Source organism: Tinamus guttatus, unplaced genomic scaffold, assembly GCF_059628265.1.
Source record: "Tinamus guttatus ecotype Peru unplaced genomic scaffold, ASM5962826v1 Tinamus_guttatus_pri_ptg000098l, whole genome shotgun sequence".
Taxonomy (NCBI): domain Eukaryota; kingdom Metazoa; phylum Chordata; class Aves; order Tinamiformes; family Tinamidae; genus Tinamus; species Tinamus guttatus.
In genome coordinates this window covers 815,854-837,282 of record NW_028288632.1, presented here as the reverse complement: position 1 = coordinate 837,282, position 21,429 = coordinate 815,854, and the positions used below count along the sequence as shown (strand labels likewise).

General features: G+C 48.2%; 1 protein-coding gene and 1 pseudogene across 1 annotated transcript; both read right to left on the bottom strand.

Moving 5' to 3' along the window:
- Positions 1-544: 544 nt before the first annotated feature.
- Positions 545-8,216, bottom strand: LOC148595433 (transcription factor HES-1-like; annotated as a pseudogene).
- A 4,765-nt stretch (positions 8,217-12,981) lies between these two features.
- Positions 12,982-15,806, bottom strand: COPS7A (COP9 signalosome subunit 7A). The gene is made up of 8 exons (XM_088520787.1): positions 15,628-15,806; positions 15,476-15,551; positions 15,153-15,241; positions 14,874-15,076; positions 14,305-14,410; positions 13,901-14,052; positions 13,528-13,600; positions 12,982-13,256 (listed from the first exon to the last, which is right to left on the bottom strand). The coding sequence occupies exons 1-7, from the start codon at positions 15,787-15,789 to the stop codon at positions 13,561-13,563; spliced, it is 828 nt and encodes a 275-aa protein (XP_088376913.1). The 5' UTR covers positions 15,790-15,806; the 3' UTR covers positions 12,982-13,256; positions 13,528-13,560.
- Positions 15,807-21,429: the final 5,623 nt, after the last annotated feature.

Sequence of the window (21,429 nt, the reverse complement as noted above, 5' to 3'; positions counted from 1 at the left end):
TCTCTAAATCCTTCCCCTGTAGTTACAAAACAAAGAAATAGTGCTCAGTGATAGCACAGAAATTGTAAAAGAAAACCCAGGAACCCACCACTTGCAAAAATACCCTTTAATTGGTGTCATTTGACAATGCCCTCCGAGGGGATTTGTTGGTGTTCTTTGCTTCCCGGTCATCCTGTGCAGCCCTGAGTGGGCCTCTGGGGTCTGTACAATTTCTGCACAATCTGGGGAGTATCTCCCCTCTTTTCCTATTATTTCTCTGCAACTGACGCTGATGTTGTTTGAGGCTGTTATTAATGGTCCTTTCTTCAGTATTAGGTGAAACTTTAAAAGCATTATTTAGAAAGGCAGTTATTAGGAAAACAGGGCTAAGAAAAGATCTCCTGGGTTCATGAGGCAGTACCCTGCTCCAGCAAACACTGTTCTGTAAACCTTTTAATGAAACTATTTGGAACAAAACAAAGGAAATGATGCATGACTTGGATCTACCATTTGCACATGCTGTGCCAGAATATTACTATGTATTCCCATGCTCTACATCTGAGCTCTAATAGAGGGATAGAAGCAATTCTCCTGCCTTGAAAACGGGATATAGAATCTGGCCCTTGAAAATTTGGAGTTCTCGCGTGCTGCCGCCTTCAGGGGAGCGCAGAGCAGAGGGCAGGTTCTGTCCCCACTCCCACACTCTGATCTGTCCGCTAGAAAGCCCCAATAAGGTTATAGTCCCATTCTTTAGGTGACAGCTCACCACGGCCTCCACAGTGGGGTTGCAGTTGGAGAGGTCTCCAGCATCTGGGAATGCGAAGGCCGGAAACTTGGTTGAGACAGGGAGGCAAGTGTTGGAGGGGGATAAGTCAGCTGCCCCCTGGCAGTGAATTGAGTGTCTGGAGATGCCATAACCAAGGCAGGCCCTGAGGAAAGGGTGGCCGAAGGAGAAGCTACATGAAGAAAAGTGGGGCCTTGGGAAGGTTTAGCAGAGGGCAAGTCACTTCGGGGTTGCCAGACTTTGGGAGAAGGAGCTGGAGCAGCAGCAGTCTTCGTCTCCATGGTAGTGTCAAGCTGACACAAGATGAGGGATCTGGTGTTTTGATCCACTGAGGAGCCAACCGAGCTTAGAAAGGTGCTCACAGCATCAAGACAGTGGTGGTAACCAGCAGCAGTCCTGGCTGTTCCTCGAAGCGATGTCTGAGAACGAGAACAGGGATGTGGACACAGTGGGGCAAAAGTTGATTTTGAACTTTAAGATGCAAGGATTCAGTTATCTTTGACATAGAGCAAAGCCAGAAGTGTGACAGCAATGATGTTAGTGTTGTGACTTGTTCAAGCTGCAACTGCCCACAAACTGGAACGGCCTGTGAGTAATCATGCCTTTCTCAGAGATACACAGTTTTATCTGGATTCAGCCCCTCGGCCTGTTCAGGTGCCACTCCAATTACAGATTTTGAACCACTGCATGCTCTGTTCCTCCAGGAGAGGTTATGAAAAGTGATTTACCTGGCTTCTTGAGCCTTGCTAACTGCTGTACAGTCATTTCCAAGATCTCAGCCTTCTCCAGGCGTGACAAGGCTCTGGTATTCTGGCAAAATGGGAAAAAAAAGCACTTAGTAAAATATGCTTTTAACATATTAAGGCTGGAAAGCAAAAGCAGGAGTCCAGGAGAGAGGATTTTGAATAATAAAGTAAGTATAAGGAGTGTATTGGAGGGTTTTCTGTTTCGTCAGTCTGCGAATCATGGCAGTACGTGATCCTCTGACTTCAGGGAGTAGCAGGTTGTTTTTGAAGGAAAAGGGATAATAAAACTCCCTTTGACTTCTCCAATCACCGAAGGCAGATCTTTACCTGCTGCTCTGGGGTCTGCTGAAGAAGCCGCCTCAGCTGCTTCAGGCTGGCATTGATCCGGGCACGGCAACGCTTCTCAATCAGTGGTTTGAGGGACTGTGAAGAAGAGGGAAGAATGTGAAGGTGAGGAGAAAGGTGACAGATCACTATCTCAGTGGAAATAAGATTTACCGTCATTGTTGCCTTTTGCTGAGCCAGTGCTGCTTGTGCTTGGGGCTTTTGCTTCAGCCAATATCCAGGGCTAACTGATAGACTAACAGATCACTGAAGTAGGTTGTTAAAATTTGAAAAAAGAGCATGCAGAGCATTGTAGAGTGACAACAAGGAGCTGTACCTGAGCAGCCATTCAGGTGTTCCTGTCTATAGACAATCTGTGAGAAACAATACATTGTTTCAAGTAAGCAGGTGTACTCCGGGTGCACAGAAGGTGCACTGTACTGTTTTACTTGCATTGCCTGAAAACAATAATGCCCACACAAGTAGAAAACTGCTTTTAATTAAATCATCCTAATTTTCACATTTAGATCACCCCTAAGTTTGGTTTCCCCCCGATGTTCACATTCATTACAGTTTCAAGTAGGAATGGTCCCCCTTGAAAATATTCCACGTTGTGTCAGGACAAGCTGCAGGGCTGGGGTTAATCTCATTCTACGTTTCTGAGGCTTCTCTGATAACTCCTGCAGCAGAATGGAGAAAGGTGAGACGATATTTCCAATGTGAAAGCCAAACAAATAACATGTGTGTGAGATCATAGAATCAGAGAATGCTTAAGGTTGGAAGGGACCTCTAGAGCTCATCTAGTCCAACCCCCCTGCACACGCAGGGTCACCTAGAGCACATGGCAGAGGGTGGCATCCAAGTGGGTTTTGAAGATCTCCAGAGAAGGAGACTCCACAACCTCTCTGGGCAGCCTGTTCCAGTGCTCTGTCACCCTCACTGTTAAAAAATTTTTCCTTAAGTTCCTGTGGAACTTTTGGTGCTTCAGTTTGTGGCCATTACCTCTAGTTCGGTCAGTGGCCACCACTGAAAAGAGACCAGCACCATCCTCTGCACTCCCTCCCTTGAGGTACTTATAGACACTGATTAGATCCCCTCTCAGCCTTCTCTTCTCCAGGCTGAACAGGCCCAGCTCCCTCAGCCTCTCCTCATAGGGCAGATGTTCCAGGCCCCTGATCATCTTTGTGGCCCTGCGCTGGACTCTCTCCAGCAGCTCCACATGTCTCTTGTGCTGTGGGGCCCAGAACTGGACACAGTACTCCAGATGTGGCCTCACCAGGGCTGAGTAGAGGGGCAGGATCACCTCCCTCGACCTGCTGGAGACGCTCTTCTTAATGCACCCCAGGATCCCATTGGCCTTCTTGGCCACGAGGGCACACTGCTGCCTCATGGTCAACTTGTCGTCCACCATGACACCCAGGTCCCTCTCCGCAGAGCTGCTCTCCAGAAGGTCGGTCCCCAGCCTGTACTGGTGTCTGGGGTTATTCCTCCCCAGGTGCAGGACCTTGCACTTGGCCTTGTTGAATTGCATGAGGTTTTTCACTGCCCAGTTGTCCAGTCTGTCCAGATCCTTCTGGATGGCAGAGCAGCCCTCTGGGTTATCAGCTATTCCTCCCAGTTTTGTATCATCAGCAAACTTGCTGAGGGAGCCCTCTGTGCCTTCATCCAGGTCATTGATGAATAAACTGAACAGCATGCAAATGGCATGCTTCCAAGCCATCCTTATCCACCTGAAGCAACTTTTACTCCTTTTTCCCAAAGTTGTCAACTTCACATGGGATTTGTTGACGCATCAGAGCAATGCAGGGCAGTGGTATTTATGGGTCTTGCCAAAGAAATAAGTCTAAGTAGGGCACCTGGAGTGAGAAAAGTGGGACAGCCATACAAAAATAAAAAAAAAAACAGAGAAAGAAGATTAGGTGAACAGAATGAAGCGTAATGGCGGGAAACAGGAAACACTGGCAGAAAGATGGATGAGATGGACAACAACCCACATTAGCTGCAGACAAATCGAATATAGTCTTAATCACTAATATACAGCAAACAAAAAAGCCAATGTTTCCCATATCTGAAAGTTTATCATCAAAGTAAGAGCTGTTTTAGCTATTATGAACTTTGTCCTTAAATGTTTTTATATTAAAGCTCTACACTTTTCCTGATAAAAGCATTGCAGAATGCTGGGATGTTGGGTTCAACCTGGGAAATGGGACAAGCCTGTGAAAGCTAACCTCATGCCAATACTTACAAGGGTTTGAGGGTTTTTTTGTGTGTGTTTTTTAAAGACAATTACGGTGTTCCCACTCTCATCTTCTCAAAATTGTTCTTGTCCATTGACTGTAAATTTTCTAATGAGATCATGGCTTGGGTTAACTAAAGCAATACAGAAGCTTGAAGTTACGCTAGCACAAGGTGTCTAACTTAATCACACAAGGCTATTCTTTTTTTTTTTTTTTTTAAATGCATATATTAAAAAAACAAGGGACCCTATATTACAAATTCTAGTTTACTGATAGTTTTCAAGCAATGAAGGGAAAAAAAAAGACTTCCCAACATAGAGAAGTATTATTGGCCGAATACTGTTCTGAAACTAATGCTTATTGTTATGTTGATTAATGGTCTGAAAGAAGGTAAGTGCTGATGAAGCTTTCAGAGGACACAAGGAAAGATGGAGGTGATAAATGACAGAAAAAGATGAACAGTGCAGAGCTGTCTGTATCCGTTGATATGGTGTTTATTTATAAAGAATAAGTATTTTTGGCTGTACTGAAAGCAAAAGGACACTCATCTGGGAACATAAGTGTAATCTGTGCTCTTTCAAGATGGAGGACTGTTTTCTGGAAGCTTTGGAGGGACTGCAAAAAGAATTCAGCAATTGCGAGATAACCAAATTAACCAAGCGGGGGGATGTGGAGATGGGTTGTGTTTGGGTGCATTAGCCTGTGGTCATCGAGTTGGGAGATGAATTGTCTTCTGTATAACATAGTAGTGAAACCAGTGCATAAACACTTGTAAATTCAGCTACACTACAGTAAAAAAAAAAAAAAAAAAAAAAAAAAAAAAAAAAAAAAGACACCAGATATTACAAGGATTCAAGAAGGGAGCAACAAGGGTGACCTGAAGCCTGGAAACACTGGCTGGCACCATAAGCTGCCATGAGCTCAGGCAGTCTATTTCCCTTTGCATCATTAGCTTTAGATTTTCAGCCAGGTTAAAGAGCCCTCTACTGTCAGAAACTTCATCCCAGTGTCGGCAACGCCAGCCCATGCTTGAGTTAAAGTGCAGACTTTCAGTAGAGAGATCATTAGACCAGCATACCTGATTTTTTTTCATTATTTGCTATTCCTAATCTTAGATGGGATGTCTCAAGCAGAATGTAGAGAGCTGACATACACTTGAGTGAGCTAGCTCTTTGCCACTTGGGAGCCAAACTATGTGATCATGCTGATCCCTTCGGCCATTAGAAATTTGGGAATCAGAGAGAGAGCAGTGCTAGGCTGCCAGGAAGAGTGGGAAGGAGAGCAAAAGAACAGGTGACTTGGCAAATATTTCAAAGAGGACAAGAGGAAAGTCCAAGTTACAGGAAACAGCTGTCTGTAGGCCCAACATTCTGGTTGAGAAAGAAATGCACATCTGAGCGAGGAAAGAGTATAAAATCCCCAAAGCAAAATAATTCAGACTAGATCTCAAAATAGAGTCCAGCTTAAAATCAGTTGCAAGATTCTGCAACTATTTTTACATTTCCAAAACTTTCTTAAAAATGTCGTGATTGTATTTTTCAATCTGACTTAAATGTAACTAAGTCTTTTTTTTTTTTCTTCCCGTGAGTGTTTTTTTTTAGAGACAACATTTCAGAAAAACGTCCCTATGGGAAAACTCCACTTAGGTTATTGTTAATTCCACTATCTCCTTACATCTGGCAGCTTGAGCTGACTGAGTTTGTAAATCCTGAGGATGCTTGATAGAAGATTTGGGGGCCAGACGGGACGAGGAATGGAATAAACACCACTTATCTCCAACTGCTAGTGTCATAGTGATCAGAGGTAAGCTGAAAGCAGAGATACTGGCCTCATAATATCCACCGCTTACTAACAGGGAGAAGAGCATTGATTATAAGCAGCAGAGAAGAAAAAAAGACTCAGAGTGACCAGCCAGTCCTATGATGACTGTAAAAATATAGGAAAAGACAAACGCAATTAGGAAAGTGTTTCTAGTAGCTATAGGTTGCTGTATATGTTGCTGTGCAAGATACTGAGAAGACCTCACCTGTAAATGAGAACTATGTTCATTTGTAGCCAAGAAAGCTGCGTTTGAAGGGCAAGGGATTTTAGGATGGCTTGGGGCACAAGAGAGCTCATCATGTAAGAGGAAACTGGTTTGCTTAGCCAAGCAAAGCAAAGTCTATACACAGGGGAGATTAATAGCAAGGAGGAAGAAGAGCAATTTAAACTAAAGCCTCATTGGTACAGGAACAAGTGAATATAAACTATCTGTGAATGCATTTAAGATGAATATTAGAAAACTTCTGTAACTACTATGGTCATCCAGTTCTGAGGCAGTCTTTCAAGTGCATTACTGGGGACAATAAAATTAACCAGTTTTAGATCAGCAGTCGAGAATTTTATACAAGGGATTATGACAATGCCTGCGACTGGAAGACATCCTCTTCTGTCACCAGGAGGCCCCATCTTGTTTCTGTTCCTACCAAGCAGAGCATCTTTCTTTCCCCAGTGCTCTGAAGCCTTTGCTACAAAGGGAGCTGCAGGGAATCCTGCTGGAAGCAGAGCAAGGTGAGCGCTGCCCAGAAATGTTTTCTCTTGATCTGAACTGGATGGAGCTTCATTTGTGCTTTCATTTGTCCCAAGAAGGATTGGAGTTGTTTTTAAACACACAAACGCAGTGACAACTCCAGACACTCTTGCTATCCATATAAGGTACACAACCCTTGCTCCAGCTGACATTTCAGTATCTATTGAATGAAACACAATGTGAATATAATTGCATGTTACACACAGAATTTTGTTGCAAATGAACTCCTTTCCCCTGGCAGTGGGAGATTCTGCCACCAGCTGCTCCCAGCGGAAATGGCAGGTGAAAATCTAGCACAGTCCAAGATTGCTCTGGCAGGGAAGCCCCTGTAAAACTGGAACAGCTGTGGAGAGTAACACCTGAGCAGTGGGTGGCTGAAGAACCTGTAAAGAACTTGAATGGTTTTGCCAAGCACTACAGACAGCCAGCTAGGCAAAGACTAGTACTAGGAAAAGGCATGAGGAAAGGAGATCCCTGCAGGTTGTAGCACTGCAGTGGCCCAGTGAAAGGTTAGCAGAGAAAGAAGAGTGCTAGAGTAGGACAAGTCACTATTCCAGTGCATAAAAAAAAAAAAAAAGAGAGATAAGAAGGATGTCTGAGATCTGCAAGCTGCAGTTGCCATGTAGCATGTGGGATTCTGCTGACCCTCCCCTACTTGCACTGTGCCCTGCTCTTGCAAAGCCAGGGCTCAGTCCCACAGGGCTTAATTCCAGCTGGGAAGAGGATGCCAAAAGCCTGGGTGGCTGCCGCTGCTGACTGGGAGAGTTTGAGAGAGGGTACAGCTCCACAGAAAGCAGACTGAGACACCAGTTCACCTACATGTCTTGTGGACCAGACCCTCTGGTACCCAATATTGGCAAAAGTCTTTGTGTGTCAGACAAACTAATGCACAGAAAGAACAGACAGAGTCACAGACACAGTCCCTGTAGTCACAAGCCTCTGTAGTGTGTGTTGATCCCACACTACACCATTTCTGGCTGGCACTGGAACCAGTACATGGATGTAACTCGCACAGCAGATTTCCTACCACCAGTATGTACTGCAGTTCTTATAAATCCCATGGAAAGCTGCCAGACTAATTTCTGTCGGGAAGGTGGTAGCCCCCACTTACAGAAGACCTCTCTAACAGAAGTAAGACTTGTCCTCTTAACGCAAGCAGTGTCAGTCTCCACCTTTAACCTTGCTTTAGGTTGCACTCCTTTAACTCAGAACTGACACAGAGCATAACCCCAGTCCACCAGCAGGTAATCTTGGCTGCTTTCCACCCCTTGCTTTTATGTCAATGTTGTTTCTCCTCTGCCCCTTCCATCCCGCTGGCCCATTTCTAAGGGCGATTTCCGCAGCCCCCTCCAGCAGCCCGGTGCAGGGAAGGGACATCCCCGTGTGGGTGTCCTCCGTGCCCGTGAGGACTCAGCCGGGCACCCTGAGGCAGCACATGAGCCCTGCGAGCCCCAGCTCTGCCAGGGCTGCCCACCCACCCCCTTTGCCCTCACCTTCCTGCAGAGGCTTCGTGGAGGCTCAGCACCCTGCAGGGGATGCCCACACTGGCTCCAGCCCCACGCCCGTGCTGCTTCCATGGCCCGTTGTGCTCCTCCTGTCAGCGGCTGCCCACTCTCCGCTGGGCCCCCTGGGACCAGGCTGGGCCATGGGGCCACCCCCTGCACAGGGCCGCCCTGCAGCCCACCCCAGCCACACACACTGTCCTTGCCCTGGTCACCCATCCCAACGGTCACTGGAGAGGGGTGGAAGGGCCAGGCTGGGCGGAGGGTTTCTGCCCTTCCTGCAGTATTTGTTTTCAGATACTGGCCCCAGGGACAGGAAAACCAGCAGTACTTCTGACTGGAAACAGGACTGTGACTCACTGGGTCGTGTGCTCCCTACAGCAGACCTTCTGAAACCTGCTGTCAAGAGTGTTTTCTCTCTGAGCTTCTCCCCCTCTGCAGTCCCATTAAAACCCTGCACAACTAAGGCTGGGACATTTTTAACAAGCAATAGCCCATCTGAGAAAACCCTCATTTGTCTCATGTGGGGATCAGAGACAAGGGAAGCCGCAACTACCTCAGTTAACAAAATTGCCATCACCTTCCATCAGAGAGAGACCATTGGAAAGCTATTAAACATAAAAACACGAGGCTGACTCGTAAGCCTCTATGAACAAATCATAGGTGGATGGGAGAATTCTACAAGTGCTTGCCTTGTCCTTATGCTTTGCCCTAGCCAACAGGTATAGATAACTGGTAGAGGTAGGATGTCGGGCTGCTTGGACCTTTGCTGTGAGCCAGCACTCTGTTCCTATGACTTGCCCAAATCTTTGTCTCTCATCCTGGACTCCTCTTGGACACTCAGCCCACCTTTCGCTTGCACTTCCTACTCCAAGGTAACATCCACTCCGGTCCCCTGAGGGGCTGAAAGGGGATTTCTGAGCTCCTGGCTGATAGCTGCTAATGCCCCAGCTCAGCAGAAGTGTGTGGCTGTAATTGATGGCAGCAGCCAAGCCTGCAGGAATCTCTGTGGGACTGGGGGTGGGCGTAGGGGTTCACTGAAGGGGCAAGATGCTGTGGAAGAGGAAATGGCCACATCCTTGAGACAAATTGCCCCATCCTGTTCCCTCACCTCCTAGAGGAATTCAGTAGAGGAGAATCAGCATCATTAACCCCAGCAAGAAGGTGAAGGCAGCTCCTAGAACAAGCCAGCTGGGGCAGTGCCCGACAAACCCACTCTACAGCCAGGTGTGAATAGGAGGCGTGGGGACAGAGCTACTGTCTGTCCTACTTCCTGCCCTTATCCCTATTTGAACCCTGATGTCAAAGTCCTACATATAATACACAACAAGGAGTTGCAGCAGATTACTCTTCAAGAATCCTTAAACTTGTGTGGTCAGAGCTGGCAGTTTTCCTGCTCCTTGAGCCAGGACTAACCTGTCATTCACATTCCTTCTTCTCCCATTCACACAGCCTCAGGTGTCCAGACCTTTCCACTCAGCTCTACTTGACCTGCGCTCTCACTTTTTATTTGGGAGAAAAGAGGGTTAAAAACACTGAAATATTTAAAATTAAAATGAAAACTTATAATAATAATGATTGGTACTTATCTCACTCTCACCATCTTCAAAGTGATTTACAAATGTTAACTAATTAATTAATCTTCACATCCTCCCTGACTGAAATTCAAAGTCACGGCTGAAGTGAGCAGGAAAATAGAGCTGGATTTTTCAGGTGAAGGGTGAAGAGAAACCTACGGCCCTGCCTGCTGTTAGCCATCAGGCAAGGCAATTTGCAGCAATATTTTCCTTCAGTACTGAAAAGCTCTTATTTATATTTCAGTCATAAAAAAGGCCTAAAATAAATCTATATGCTATCTTCCGCTTTCCTTATTTTCTTAATGGGGGGTCTTAAAAGGTGTTCCCTTTGAAAGTAAACAAAATGGAAGACTTTCAGGGTTGGGCAAATGCCCCTCAGTCTAATACATTTGATCTGAAACTCTTCTGAAATCTGCAATACGGCAAGCTTTGAGAGGAGTAAGGACTAAAAAGGGAAGCTATGACCGCGCTTATCAAATGCCATTACTGGAGAGTTCAGTTGACTCTCTGGCAGGGAGGGGATAGTTATGGCTGAGGCACAGAGGCATTTCAACACTGGCTTAAATAAGATAACAAATGTACGAAGAGGCATGAGGATATCTGAGCCTTGGATTTCATCGTGGCCTAGGAGCTGGTGTAACAAGACCCCTGTTCCTGACTACCCTTTGCTTGTTTTCAGCCGGACACTGGTTTCTGTGCTCTCCGGATGAAAGGGAGCATCTCTGTGCAAACAGGCCCAGGCCTCAGCTACTTCTTTGCATTAACATGTGCACATGAAAGGTGTTCATACAAGGATACTGTGGAGAACTATCAGCATGGATCTCCTGGGACTGATTCAAGGAACAAAATGGGCTTTTCTGACTCTACTTTCAGACTCTGAATTCTGGACTTAAACTGTGAAGAATCAAGGTGTTAAAAACAAAAGCCAATAAACAGAAAACAGCCAACCAAGCAATAAAAAACAAAACAAACAAACAAAAAACCCTAAACAAACAAACAAAAGACCAACCTCCGTATCTAATGCCCACAACTAATAGGCCAGAAAGGAGCCAAGAAATGTGGAATGCGGATTCTGGCACTGCTGGCAGCTCTGCAGGTGTTCAGTACACCCTCCTGCTGCTGTGCCAGGTAGTTATATCTGTTTTCCATAAGTGGCAACGTGACTCTTTATGAGGCACAAATATGCTCATCCATTATTGGTTACCTCCGATCTCCCTAGAGATGCCACCACTCCATCCCTGTTACGGGGATTTATGTCAAAAGGTCAGAGTGACTGCAGGGCACCTGGTTCCCTTTCCCATGGATTTCAACAGTCTTTCAATACTTGTGCTTTGTCCTGCTCTTCCGTTTCATCAGGGAGCGAATTCTTGGCTCTTTCCTTAGAATCACACCTCCAAAGCCTTTACAAGAGGCTTGTCTTTCCAAGGGCAGGAGGTGCTACTGACATTTGGCAGGTGCTCAGGCCTTGCCAGGTATCATACCCCTATTAGCACCTTAGGCCCAGACTAGCCTTTCCTAAGGAGATGGAGAGTTTGATGCATACAGACATTACCACTTTTCATAGACAATTACAGATGCATGGAGTACAGTGACCTTCCCCGCCAAGGTTATGCGATGCAGACAGACTAAGGCTCAAGATAATTTAAACAAAAGATGAAAGTATAACCCAGATTCTCCCTGTGTTTTACGGAAAATACAACTCAAGTAAACTCATTTTTGCGCCAAACTATCCAGACCTCTCTCTCCAGGTGAGCTGAGGCAAAACAAGGTTAGCTCCCTCCCCACGCTCTCCTGCTGCTGAATTTGCATCTTATGCCTGAACACCATGCCAAAGCCCTCCTACTCAGCACTTCCTCACCAACCAATTGCACCTAAAAGGCTTGATGCACAAGGTCACAGGACAGTGGTGGTGTTGGTGTTGTTCTGGACTAGTTCTGTGTGACAGCTGAGCCAGTGACAGCAGTCACCCAGAACAGCTCGATACATCCCTGCCCCTTGGCAAGCACGTCCCTATACCTCTGCCTGTGACCTTATAGACAGACCGTGAGCACATGCAGGGAAGCAAGTTGTGCTTACGGGTTCACGGGCTGGTAGGGGATCTCAGTGAAGGTTACTGCTGGATGGTGGCAGTTGAGAACCAGTGAAATAAAACAGCAAATAGCACAGATCAACTTTTCATGAAGCGTGAGCACCAGGATGACATAATGCCTTCACCACCCTCCAAGGAAAGACGGTCTCACCACCGCCACAAGTCTTGCGCCTATCTGCACAATCCCCACCTTCTTCCTTAGCTCTAAACCATCTGCATAGGAAGCCGGAATAGCTCACTAACTTAGATCAAAATTAGCCTAGTTAATGAGCTGATAAAAGTCTCACCCTTACAACCAACCACCGGGGCTTTTAGCCACAGTTGTCAGATAAATTTTCTGCCCGTTTGCTGACACTCAGCAATCCAGGTTCAGGGAATCAAACATTATTAGCACAGGCACAAAGCAAGAGGCAGAATCAAGTGGTCAGGACTCACAATGTATGTCAACTTAGATCAGCTTACATCAATATGAAACAGCAGTTTGACACTCACATCTGCCTGACACATCAAGCCAGGCTCAAGGCTGAAGCTTCTAAAGAACCAGATGAGTTTTTCTGGGCATCTCACAGCAGTCACTTACATTAAGGTTTATTTTTGACCAGACATTACATCATCTAGAAATGGGGAAAACAGGATATATTCTACAAAAGCTTACACTGATGGGCAATAATTTTCTTACTCTTAATTCTTTGTCACACAAGTACCATATCACTCGCTACCAACAAAAATACATGAATGTCTTTCTAGTCTCTGCACCTGCCCAGGGCTCTGAGACTCATTGAAAATTGTATTTTTAAAAAATTTGGAGGCAAATCGCACAAGATAACTTAAAACTCTTCACTGATAACTCAAAGGAAATCACACAGCAGGACATCTCCATCCAAAAAAGCTGAACTCAGATGACTGAAAGGCCAAAGTCTTTGATTTTCTCCAGAACAACAGCAGTTATAGATCCTATGTAGGAACGTCCTTCACATAGGAGCTACAATTCATTCCTGCTTAATGGACCTTCATCCCAATACAGCTGCTGCAGCGCTTCCCTTTTGTGCAGGAAGTGAGTATTTTGAGGACATTCCTCACATAGATTGGAGACAGGTTTTCAATACAAGTTATTCTGGAACCTCCAAAATCAGGATGCATGAGGCATAATGAAACACCACTGCAAAAACACAAGTTTGTATAGATATGTCCATAGATCTATATTTTTATTGGTTTATAGATATTTATAATATATTTATATATATTTTTAAAAGAATCCTTTCAAAAACTACCCTCCTGCCCAGCAAAACAAAGATAAAATGATAAAAGATGTTAGCTGCATCCCAGAGCAAAGCGTCTCAGCGGTCTCACAAAGCCAAACGACCGCAGAGCACCAGCACTCTCCTTCCAAGCTTCTGTGATACCCTCCTGGTGCAGGGATGACCAGTCCTATAGCTCTTTACACTTAATCTGTCAAAAGAAATGGAGAGAAAAAGAGAGAGAAATATATGGTCGGGGTGATGGGGCCTTGAGGGGTATGGGAAACAGCAACACATGCAAATGGAAGCTTAGGGAGCAAAAACGCTATGCTAGAAGAAGGACAGACTGCCTGGAAAGAAAAAAGACAGGAGAGAGAACAAACATGCAGCAGAATTAGTTGGAGACATGGATCTTGGAGATGAGTTCTGAAGCACCATACTTGGGACACTTGCTACCACCCCTTCCCCCAAAAAATATCTACCTCTCACCCTCCTAGTTGTGAAGGAAGATCCAGCTAGTTTGATTTAGACCAAATCTTCGCACTGCCCCGGAGTCTGTAGAGAGAGAGAACATTTTAGAGTGGAGCAATAAAGCTCAACCCTGACTTCCTTTTCCAAAAGGAGAGTGGCTGATGCGAGGAAGATTTATGAACTCTGCTTTAGACCAAGAGCTGCATGCATTTCCCTCCATCACTAGGGGAGAGAGCTCAGCTGGGACTACATCTGTGACCATCTCATGCCCAGGGGACAGAGTTCTGCAGTGGGTAACCTCATTGCTTTGAAACAGAAGCTCCACCAGTTCAGTTCCTCAATACACACAACCAGCGACCACATTCAGCTGATACCATGTCTCACCCTTTGGCTTTGGAAGTTTTCTTGCTAGCCTGGCGCTGGTTGGTGCCCGGAGCTGGCTCCCTGAGCTCTGTTAGATGCTGTTCTGGGTCTTGAGATGTGGCTGCTGCAGCAGCCGCTGTTGTCACTTTAATTGTCTTCTTCAGATTTGCCACCTGCCATATTGAAAAAGCAAGCACCAAACAAACAGGTCAAACAAAAGATTTAACAAATATCCAGATCTTTGCACTGTGTAAGAGCATTTAGTTGAATCTTGAGCGAGTTAGTTGAACTCGAAGTACAGAGCTCTGGGGTCCTTGTGCAGGGAAAGGTGGTACCTTACTTGAGCAAAGCCAGCAACAACCACACAGTACTGGTTTCCAGTCATTTTTAAGTGATGGGTACTGGCTGTTTCCCAGCCTACTCACCTCACTCTCTATCTGCTGCTTAAGTGCCAGCTGTTGCTCTTTGTGCTGGTTGGCTCGGCTAACCTGTTCCTCAATGCCTGACAAGACAGCTTCACAACCTTGACACCTGTAGAGAAGACATAAGACTGAACAGGCAGGGTAGATTTTCACTGCACAGAAAGAAAAGTGAGGGACAGCAGACTTCAACTCTAGAGGCCAACAAGACTTGAAGGCAATGACTATACCAGTTAGAGGAGACCCAGGAGCAGCAGTCCCATGTAATAACAAAGCAACTCTATTACATGGCTGGGGGGCAGGGGGCAAAGAGCAAAGCGACGCAAGATCAGGAGCTATACTGACATATGCTCAAGAGGTCTCCTGCCAGGAGCCACAACTACGCAAAGGTGGCTGAGCTGCCATTGCCCCTCCGGAAGCAGACAGAGGGCCTGAAAACTTATCTTCCATTGCAGTGTAAGAAAGGGGACTGAGCAGAGCACCTCAAAACACTCCTCCCCTCAAAGAGACCCTGGGGAAGCCCCTGGTGCCTCCTTCAGCCTTCCTAGGTGTTACCACGGGGGCTTCCTCCTCACCACTCCTGCAAGGTGCGGGTGATGGTGCTTAGCTCCTCCCTTCGGATGTCCCGCCCAATGCTGTAATCCACCTCCAGGCGCTGGTTCCGCTGGTCCAGGCTCCCACGCAGCACATCTGCATACACGGCCTCGATGACGAGGTCCTCCAGCTGCCGCACGTTCTTCAGCTGCAGCTGCTCCAGCAGCACTGAGTAGGGGATGCACTGTGGGAACACGAAGGTAACTAGCACGAGGCCATCCCAAAGGAAAAAGGGCCAGCAGGAAAACCACACCCATTACCTTGATCTTGGCAGCCAGAGTGACAACTGAGAGGTGTCTCAGTTTGTTCTTCTGCGCCTCTGTCAAAGGAGGGAGGTTTGCTGCTTCTGCTGTTCTCGAGGGAAAGAGGAGACCATCAGACTGCGCCAGGCCTGGCTCCCACTGCCCAGCACAGCATGGCCACGGCCGAAGCCCCCCGCACACCACCCCCCCGCAGCGCTTCCCCTTGGCCCGCGCTGCCGACGGGGCCCCTCTGCGGAGCCCCTTTCCCGCCCGTGGCTGCGCTCGCGCTGGCGCCGCGCTCCCCGCCGAGTCGCCCGCGCCGGGCCCGGGCCGCGGCTCACCCAGGTAGTCGGCGTACGTGCCGTAGGCGAAGATGGTCAGCAGGCGCAGCACGGGCGCGAACTCGCCGCCTGCGAGCTGCGGCCAAGAGCAGAGGGTCACGGCGCGCCGGGGCCGCCGCCGCCCGCCGCCGCCCGCCGCCGCCGCCGCTCACCTCGCGCACGGCCGGCATGTCCAGCAGTTCCCCGAACACGTAGATGCCCGGCGCCTCCAGCACCTGCTGGATGAGGCTGGCGAGCGCAGCGCCGCGGGCGGCCTTGGCCAGCAGCAGGAACTGCTCCTGGCTCTGCCCCGCCACCTTCCCCTCAGCTGCCATGGCGCCCCGCGCCGCGATGGCGGCACCCTTCCAGAGCGGCCGCTTCCGGGCTGCGCCGCGCCACGCCCACGCCCGCGACTGGCGGAGGATGCGGCCCGTCCCGCCTCTGCCGCTTTCCCATTGGCCGCTCTGGGGCCGGCCCGCTGTTAGGGCGCCCCCTGCAGGGCGCGACGGCGCCGGCGGCCGCGAACGGGACGGACGGCTCATGGCGGCGCCGCTGCGGGTGGGGGCGGGTCCGGTCTTGTGCGCTCACGGGCACACAGGGCCCTTCCCCAGCGTGGAGATGGGTCTTGGCTTGCACAGACGGGCATGTCTTGCAAACAGAGCGTGCGGAGCCTGGGGAGACGGGGGTTGGGAAGCACCCATCTCCTGCCCCGTGCCGACTTCCTCGCTGCTGTCTTCCCTGCGAGCCCAGCGCGGCTGTTGGATGGAGCAGGGGTGGCAGCGGGAGCCGCGGCATCGCCGGGCTGCAGCCTGCGAGCCAGGCTGGTTTGTGGCGGCACGCGTGCTGGGAGCTGCCGTCGGCTTCATCCCAGGAGCCCGGAGCGGTGCGCGGGTGCTGTGCACGTGGTGCCCCGAGAGCAGCCACATGGCGCGTGTTTGGGTGTGCTGCCTCCTTCCCCTGCTACTGCCTCTTCCTGCTCCAGCGAACCCTTCTCTTGAGGGGTGGTGGCACCGCGTCTCATGGCGAAGTTGCAGCCCGAGCACAGGAGGGGGGCTCCAGGCTCATTTCTGCAGCCCTGTGTGCTGCCCCAACCCATTTTGAGGGATTTTGGTGCCTGAGGCACATTCAGGCTTGATCTCCATGCTGAGGCAGTAGAGGGGAGCAGAGTGCCCACCGATAGTAGCCTGGCCATGTCAGGGCCTATAAGGAACCTTTTCTGTGCTCTGTCTGGGCAAATGCTACTGAGACACCTCGTGTCACTTCTCTGGGAGAGAATGAAGATCACTGTGGCCTAATGGATCAGGGAAAGGCCATGAATGCCTATTCTCAGAGCCCTGGTTTCTGCAGACAGCAGGATGAAGGAGCAAGCAGGGTTTCTGAGGTAAGAGTTGCAAAGGCAGGTTACAGGGCAATATTAATGACAGATCTGTCTCCTTCCTTCTTTCAGCTCTCTGTTTCTGTAGTTAGGCCTAATTTGCCACAGCCTTCACCCGGTGCCTTCGTTCACACCTGCACAGGGCGCATACAAATCAGGCTCAGATGTAACTGCAATGATTTGTAGAGTTTTATTACTCTCTTCCCAACCCCCTCGCCAGCTCTTTCCACCTCAGTTTTATCTTTCTATCGATCTGTTTCCCTCACACTCCCTGACACGCTTGCTGCCTTTCATTATTTGTCAGATCAAGCCGGGCAGCCTGAGCATCCTAGCAGCTCGATGCTGCCTCCTCCTTCACTCTGACCCCTAGGTCTGCTGTGCTGGATTAGTTTGGTCAACACTGTTCTGCTCCCTCGTTGTCCTGCCTGTATCTACAAAGGGGAATAACAGAAACTCTTCTGAATGCCTCTCATCCTGGACTCTCCAAATGAGAAGACCCTCTTAAAACACGCAAACTCTCACTAGAAGGCATCCTCAACTTGCCCATGACTTCGCACAGTCTTTACCTCCTCCCTAGCTTGGGGAATCAGGCGCTGAGATTAAATTCCAAACTCCTGGATCTTTAATTCCTCTGAGATCATGTTGCTAACAAAGCATGCTTCTCTCCGTATGGCTACCAAAGAACTGTGTAATTGATCTTTGTGTAACCTGAAGACTCAAAAGTATGAGGCAAAGAATGTGAATGAAAATATGACTTTACAATATTTCATTATTTTTAAAGTAAATATACTGGAAGGTTATGGGTTATTACTTCTGAGTGTCTGGAATTTCTAATGGTATCTGTAACCAGCATCTCTAGCATCATCCTTTTCTTCTCCTGATCTCGTTTTGATCTTCACAGGATGAAACCACCATGTTCTTCCTGCCACAGAGCCACCCTCCTTCCTGCGCTCTTACAGTCCCACTTCAGAGCCCATAGGGATATGCTGTATGATTACAACATGCTTGTGTCTTTACCACTGCAGAATCCGAAAAGCTTGTCAAAATGCTGCTGACATTTTTCCCAGTTCTCCAAATGTAGCCTGGGTCACATCTTCTGAGATGATTTTCACAACTGCATAAGCGTGACAAACTCCTAGCCAAAAACTTGTTAAGCACAGAGCAGGGTGGGGTGAACCTCTTGGGCAGCAACATGATTCAGAAAGTTTTGAGCCATATAACTGGTACCTGGTTATTGTACACAGGGACATGAGCCCTGTACTTAATTATACCTAAGGCAGCTCGGTGGTGGTTGCCTGCAGGCAAGTTTCAGAAGAGGGTAAGTGCATGGTAACGCTTCCTCCCATGTGCTCTCACAGCCCTCTGGAATTGGCAGATCAGGAGCTGCCTTCCAGACAGGCCTCCAGTCATGATTCAAAGACTTGGAGACGGAGCATCTTTCACTTCTCTTGGAAGTTTGTTTCTGTGATTAATCACCCTCCAGTGACCAGCTCCTGTTATTCTCTGCCGGCATACCTGGTAGGCTTTTCCCTAGGAAGGAAGAGATACTGTAATCAAGTCATGTCTCTTTCTGCTTTTTGATAAATTAAACAGATTGACCTTCTCGAACTACTAAGTTTGCCAGCCTTCGGATCATTTTTGTTTCAATGTTGCTTTTAAAATAAGGACCACAGAGCAGCGTGCAGTTTTCCAGCATGAGACTCACTCATGTCACAGGGAGAGCTGTAATCATCTCCTCACTTCTGTTCCTTAGTCCAGCATTTGCATGCCAGGGATCACATCAGATCCATTGCTGCAGCCTGTGTTGATTTTTCTGCCTTTTATGATCCCTAAATCTTTTTCCAATCACCTCTTCTCAGGACTGAAAGTTCTCTGTAGATATGAGTTTTTTTCCTGTTCATAGCCATGCAATTTACTCTTGACTGTCTTCGGAGAAGTTTTATGTGGATGACCACTTTACTAAGAGTAGTAGGTCATTCTCTGCTGATCCTAGCCTCATTATTTTTAACTCTCTAACAATATTTGTGTCATCAGCAAACTGTATCAGAGAGAACTTTTTATCTGCACCCTGAGCACTGAAGAAAATGGTGAATCATTCCTGACCCAGGACTCATTCCTGCAGAAGCACCTAAGAAACACTGCTATTCAATGGTGGAACAAGCCCCTTTGCATCTGTGGGTAGCTGAATGCAATTCTCCAGTAAACTTGATCTCCTGATCTGACAATATTGCATAATGCCATCTTTTTCATCAAAATGCTTTGGGATATTAATGCTTCCAAAAGCCTGGATAGATCTAAGGCATCACCTTTTCCAAACAGACCTGTAGTCACATCAAAGGCTAACAAGAACAAAACAAGTTCATGCAGCAAGATCAGTTTCTTACAAAAGCATGCTGATTGGCATTAACTGGAGAATCTCATATCAGCTCTTCTGCTGCTCTGCCTGGAGATTTTCAGGTCTTCTGTTTGCTCTTCACAAATACTGGCAGCATGTAGCTCTTTTCCAGTCTTCTGCGATGTCTCTGCTATTCCGGAGCTTATTAACCACCTGCTTGGTGAGGACCAAAGACCAAAGAAACTGGCTTCTCTATGCATTTGTGTCCTGTATTTCCTATACTTCCCACTAACATGCCCCAGCTTCAGCCAGGATCTCTTCATGACACCCTGCTGTGAGCTCTACCTGCTTCTCCCCCTCCCCACCACTACCTGCTGTACCTTGTCAAATCCCCCGTGCTCCCCCATAATCAGCTAACGGCTCTTGGCCCTTTCTCCTTGCCTATGGCCTGTGCTGTTGAGCTCTTTCTTCCCTGCTCTCTGACATAGGCTTCTTTCCCTGTATTTTCTCCCTGGTTTGTTTCTGATGGCCGGTTGGACTGCTTTGACAAGCGGGTTTTTGCTTGGCAGCGTGGCTAAGGGCTTCCAGGGCAGCCAACAACCCTGACTCTTTCTTCTATCAGGCTGCCAGTTTTCACACAACTTACTGGAACTTACCTTCCTTTTGGACTCTCCAGATTCCTTTGTCAAATCAGGCTGGAACTGGCCCATGCAGAGAGACTTCTCTCTCTGCAGGTAGCAGGTAGCAGGGCAGCCACGTGAGCCTCGTGGCCCTTAGGAAACGGTGCTGAGAGGCGGCTGCTCAGAGACCATGTCAGCCGCTTGAGCTCAGGACTCGGGTGTGAATGATCAATACGGCGGGACTGAAGAGTGATTGTGCCTAACGGAAGTAAGCCTTGTGTAATTCCCAGCCAGGTACCCCTCCAGGGCAGGAAGACATTGCATTGTCCTCACATGACGTGCATTGATCCTGCTCCAGGTCTTGACCAAATGCAGAACAGAAATATTTTCTGCGTTTTTGTTTTCTTTCCATCACTTTATCATCTTCACTTTAACACCTTCAGTGTAAGGCGTAATATCCCTTGTGTATCCTCTTCCCATAACCACCCCCTGCCCCTCCTGCAAACTGTGTGTTGGGCATGGGGATGTATTTACATCACCTTAACCTACGCGAGCAGCCTTAGCCCTTGGAGCTCTCTGGCCCCATCACCCTAGTGGTTTCCCTGGCTCTCCATCCATCTCTCCACGAAGCATCCTCCTGCATCCTCTCTCGTATCTATGGCTCCTTCTGCTTCCTTGTGTGGTTTTGCTCTTCAGGGGGATTTTCAGTGTTTGCGTCATTTGGATTTTTGCCCTTTAACTGACCTTTCCCCAGTTGAATTTTCTCGTCTGTTTGTGCTTCCCAATTATACTAAACACATTCGTCAGAGTTTGAAAAGGTCAGAAAGAGCCTGTGTGGCTGTTGTGGCCCCCTCCAGAGTGTTTTGGCTGCAGGCCCCTCCTCCAGTAGCTCCAGGTAGGAAGGCAGGAGGGAGGCAGTGCAGGGAGCAGGAGAAGCCACAGGCCGGGTTGCCCAGTGCTGGGGTGGGTGCTGTGCGGTGGGGAGAAGTGTGTCTTGGCTCTGTTATCCTGGCCATGTCTATGCTAGTGTTTTTGGGGGAAGAGTGAGGGGAGGATTGGCCAAGTGAGGGCTGTACAGATCATTTGTACAAGCCCCAGGATGGTCATAGATGAAAAGGCTGGAGAATGAGGGAGAAGTCTGGCTAAACCTGCTGCATGTGAGCTGGACGAAGGGCAAGGGGCTCAGAAGAGCTGACATGCAGCGACACCGTTTCATGTCTCACATGAACGCAGGCCGTGGTGGCTCCCTAGGCAATCACAGAATCACAAAATGCTTGAGGTTGGAAGGGACATCTAGAGATCATCTAGTCCAACCCCTGCTCCAGCAGGGACACCTAGAGCATGTGGCACAGGGTCACATCCAGGCGGGTTTTGAAGATCTCCAGGGAAGGAGCCTCCACAACCTCTCCGGGCAGCCCCATCTTTCCAGATTGCTTCTCAGCAAATGTGGATAAACACTGACCCACCAAAACATGTCCACAGAAATATACACAAGACACAAACATCCTGACACATGAGGACTCATTTTCTTTTGTTTTACTGGCGTGAGGACTCACGGCCTGAGAGGGAGCACTGGTCGTGGGCCCCTTGCGTGTCTGTCCAATTTGGCACATTCTGTGGCGGGCGTCATGCTGTGCACGGGCCT